This window comes from Phytophthora parasitica (assembly GCF_000247585.1).
Source record: "Phytophthora parasitica INRA-310 unplaced genomic scaffold supercont2.7, whole genome shotgun sequence".
Taxonomy (NCBI): domain Eukaryota; phylum Oomycota; class Peronosporomycetes; order Peronosporales; family Peronosporaceae; genus Phytophthora; species Phytophthora nicotianae.
Genome location: NW_008648993.1, coordinates 1049546 through 1052449, shown reverse-complemented (window position 1 = coordinate 1052449; position 2904 = coordinate 1049546). Strand labels below are relative to the sequence as shown.

Below are 2904 nucleotides of genomic sequence, written 5' to 3'. Positions count from 1 at the left end.
TGGATTTCTATAATATTGAATACTGATTATGCGCTCCTATCGTAATTTTCCTGTTTGCCAAATTTTAAGTTACGAGTTTGAATTCTGTTTACTACGAAGTTGAGTGCACAAAGGTGTAGTACTTCTGTCACGGGTCTTTAGTAGTTCCCGACAAAATGGCTCTTGTAAACGTCGGTCTTCTTGACAGCGTTGTAGACGTCGTCTAGAAACGCTGCATTTACCTCCATTTTAATACTTTCACGGCGTCTAGCCCAATGGACCAGCCCGACGTCAGGCGACACCGCGCACAGCAGTTGTACGTTCGTGGTGAAAGCGCTACAAGTTCTCGCTTCCAAATAGAGAGCGCTTACAATAGAGATAGTATTTCGTTTCGTCATAAGAAACGACAAAGTAACCTTCCTTCTCATGCGCAAGCAGAGCTTCACCGAACACTCGTCGCTTCTCAATGTTGGCGTCATGAATTCAAGTTTTTGGCTCAATACGAACCTGCCTAGCAAGCCATATATATATAAATGATCTCATCTCAGTACAAACATCACTATACCTTCTCGACTGTGTTCAGCTTATTGCACAGTTTGTTTACTAGTAAGGGAGGTGCTTACGCGAACTCCAAAGCCAAACCGCAGCATATTCTGCACTTGCTTTAGTGTAAACAGACAATTTTTCTCGCGGTACGCCACTAGGGCGTCCTCTATCTCGGGCGTGCACTTCGTACATGCCGCACGCGCGCTGCCTCTCGTCTGGACGTCGGTTGGCCCGCGGTCAATGATCTTGCGGGATGCCGTGAGCACGATGTCATTGCAGTCTGCGACTAGCATCCAGTCTCTACCGCTCTTCAGTGCGCCAAGCACCCGCGTCCGAGTGGCAAGCCCGTGCTTAGGCTCGCTTGGCATGCGAGAGCAGTTGAGATTGAGGTTCTGGCTCTGAACCACCAGTTTGGGAACACTAAATCCCCATTAATCTAAGTTCATTTTTGAAAACAATATTTTATTTTTAAGTGTTACTTTAATTATTGAAGCCCACTTTGCCTTACACTACCGCCAGTTTGGATTGGAAGAGGTGTATCACGATTTATTTTTGTAAATTCTTCGTGTCATGTTGACGTTTTTGTAACAACCCTCCTGCAACTAGATTTTTAAACTCGCTATGTTCGACAATAGGTCATATGCCTATTCCGTCATAATCGTTTTTTGTTATTCCACAGAAGCTTGGGCGCCCGATGGCAGCTAAAACGTAACCGTACCTATGTGCCGCATGTTTGATGGTGAACAATATGGTAGGTCTTTATCAGGAGCCAAATAGTGCGCGTGGCCCATTTATGCATTTTAAATTTCTTCTCGTCGATGTGTGTAATATTATAGATATGGGCCATTCTGTAGGTTAAACACCTTAAAACAATATCAAGACAATTATTGAACTAATTTATCTATCAGACGCTCAAAATGCATTAGGTAATAGCGAAGTTGGCGATCCTTGTCGACCGTCGTTAGGGTTGTCTTCACGTGCGAGCCGCACAGCAAAGCCAGCCACTCTTCAATTGCGTCATAACGTAGCCTTCGGCATATGTGTAGCCTTCGTAAGTAATTCGAGTGTTTGCTGGTCACAAAACAGCACTCCTCTCACCAAACGCACGACCTCACTCTTGTTCTCTCTGTCACTCTTGGTTTTCGAAGAGCTGGCACTGACCTATAGGCGCCCGAATTTCTAAAACAAATATTAGAAATATTATAGAAACTATTTAAGTAAAAATCCGGCATTACCAGAACAAGAACTGCATCTCATTCACTATACTTCATGATACCTGTAATAAGACCCTGGAAGTATTGACTCTTAGGTGGGTTTTCACTAAAGTGCCATTTACGCCACATGCATTCACCAAGGTATCGCGCCACCACCGTTTTCCTCGTGCCCCGTCCATCCTTAATACGCTGCTTGGTCTTTACCTCCCACACGCCCTCAATACGGTTCATGTGGGCACCAGTCGATCGATGCTTGATGTTCCTGCTAAGGTTAACCCATAGATGTTGGTAGCGCATGCCACGCAAGTGTGGATAGCTAGATAAAGTGTATCATTTGCCCCTGTTACAACCACGCTGAAATTGAATGACGTACGCATTGACATATCGGAGATGATGAAAGCCCTAACATAGCCACGTAATGTCATTTTCACTAGTCATGTACCCACAGAGTGTCAAAGCTTACCCTGGATTGATATGAGCGCAGACAACGTATATTTCGTGTGGTCGTTGTAGACGTACCTCGCAAAGCACTTTTAGTAGTGTGGTCTACACTACGGAACACCCATAATCTGGGTAGCGAGTTCCATGATTGTATTCTTCCTTTTTTTAAGCATGTTTCGTCTATTTTGACAACATGGCCTACTAGGAAATTAGCAGTTAGAATAGTAGCCAACTAGAAATAAGCTTTTTTTACCCTAAGTAGCGTTCGCTTCTTTTTTTACTGTGCATATGGCTTGAGTGTGCACGTACCATTGGCAGGCCTCTTCTATCTAGGATTTGTGTTGCGAGAAAATACACAATGCCTAATTTAAGTTTTGGCGGACGCCTATTTGAAGACCAGCAAATTTCCATACAAACTACGTGTACTCGGAACCCCGTCGGTTTCAAAACGGCCCCGCCCTGTTCATTCTTCTATTCTCCTCTAATTTCGAGTTTTCTTTGCCGAGCACCATGTCTCCACAGAAGAAGAAAAGAAAAACGCGTACACTACGGCCAAAGCCTCGTCCACTTAAGCTGAAACAAGCCAAACTCAAGCAGCCAGATCCTCGTCAGCGCTATCTTCCGTCCTACGAAATAGAACTTGGTATACATCCTGTGCCAACACTCAGTGGAGATGTGTCAGAGGCGCTATGCAAGTTTTGTATTGCTTTTGGAAGAGAGGAAA

The 2904-nt window shown here is 44.4% G+C and overlaps 2 protein-coding genes across 2 annotated transcripts; both read right to left on the bottom strand.

Moving 5' to 3' along the window:
- Window positions 1-563: 563 nt before the first annotated feature.
- PPTG_05371 (hypothetical protein) lies at window positions 564-893 on the bottom strand (the record flags this gene model as incomplete). The annotated part of the gene is made up of 1 exon (XM_008898908.1): window positions 564-893. The coding sequence occupies one exon, from the start codon at window positions 891-893 to the stop codon at window positions 564-566; it is 330 nt and encodes a 109-aa protein (XP_008897156.1).
- A 761-nt stretch (window positions 894-1654) lies between these two features.
- Window positions 1655-1970, bottom strand: PPTG_21668 (hypothetical protein; the record flags this gene model as incomplete). The annotated part of the gene is made up of 2 exons (XM_008899300.1): window positions 1655-1704; window positions 1802-1970. The coding sequence occupies 2 exons, from the start codon at window positions 1968-1970 to the stop codon at window positions 1655-1657; spliced, it is 219 nt and encodes a 72-aa protein (XP_008897548.1).
- Window positions 1971-2904: the final 934 nt, after the last annotated feature.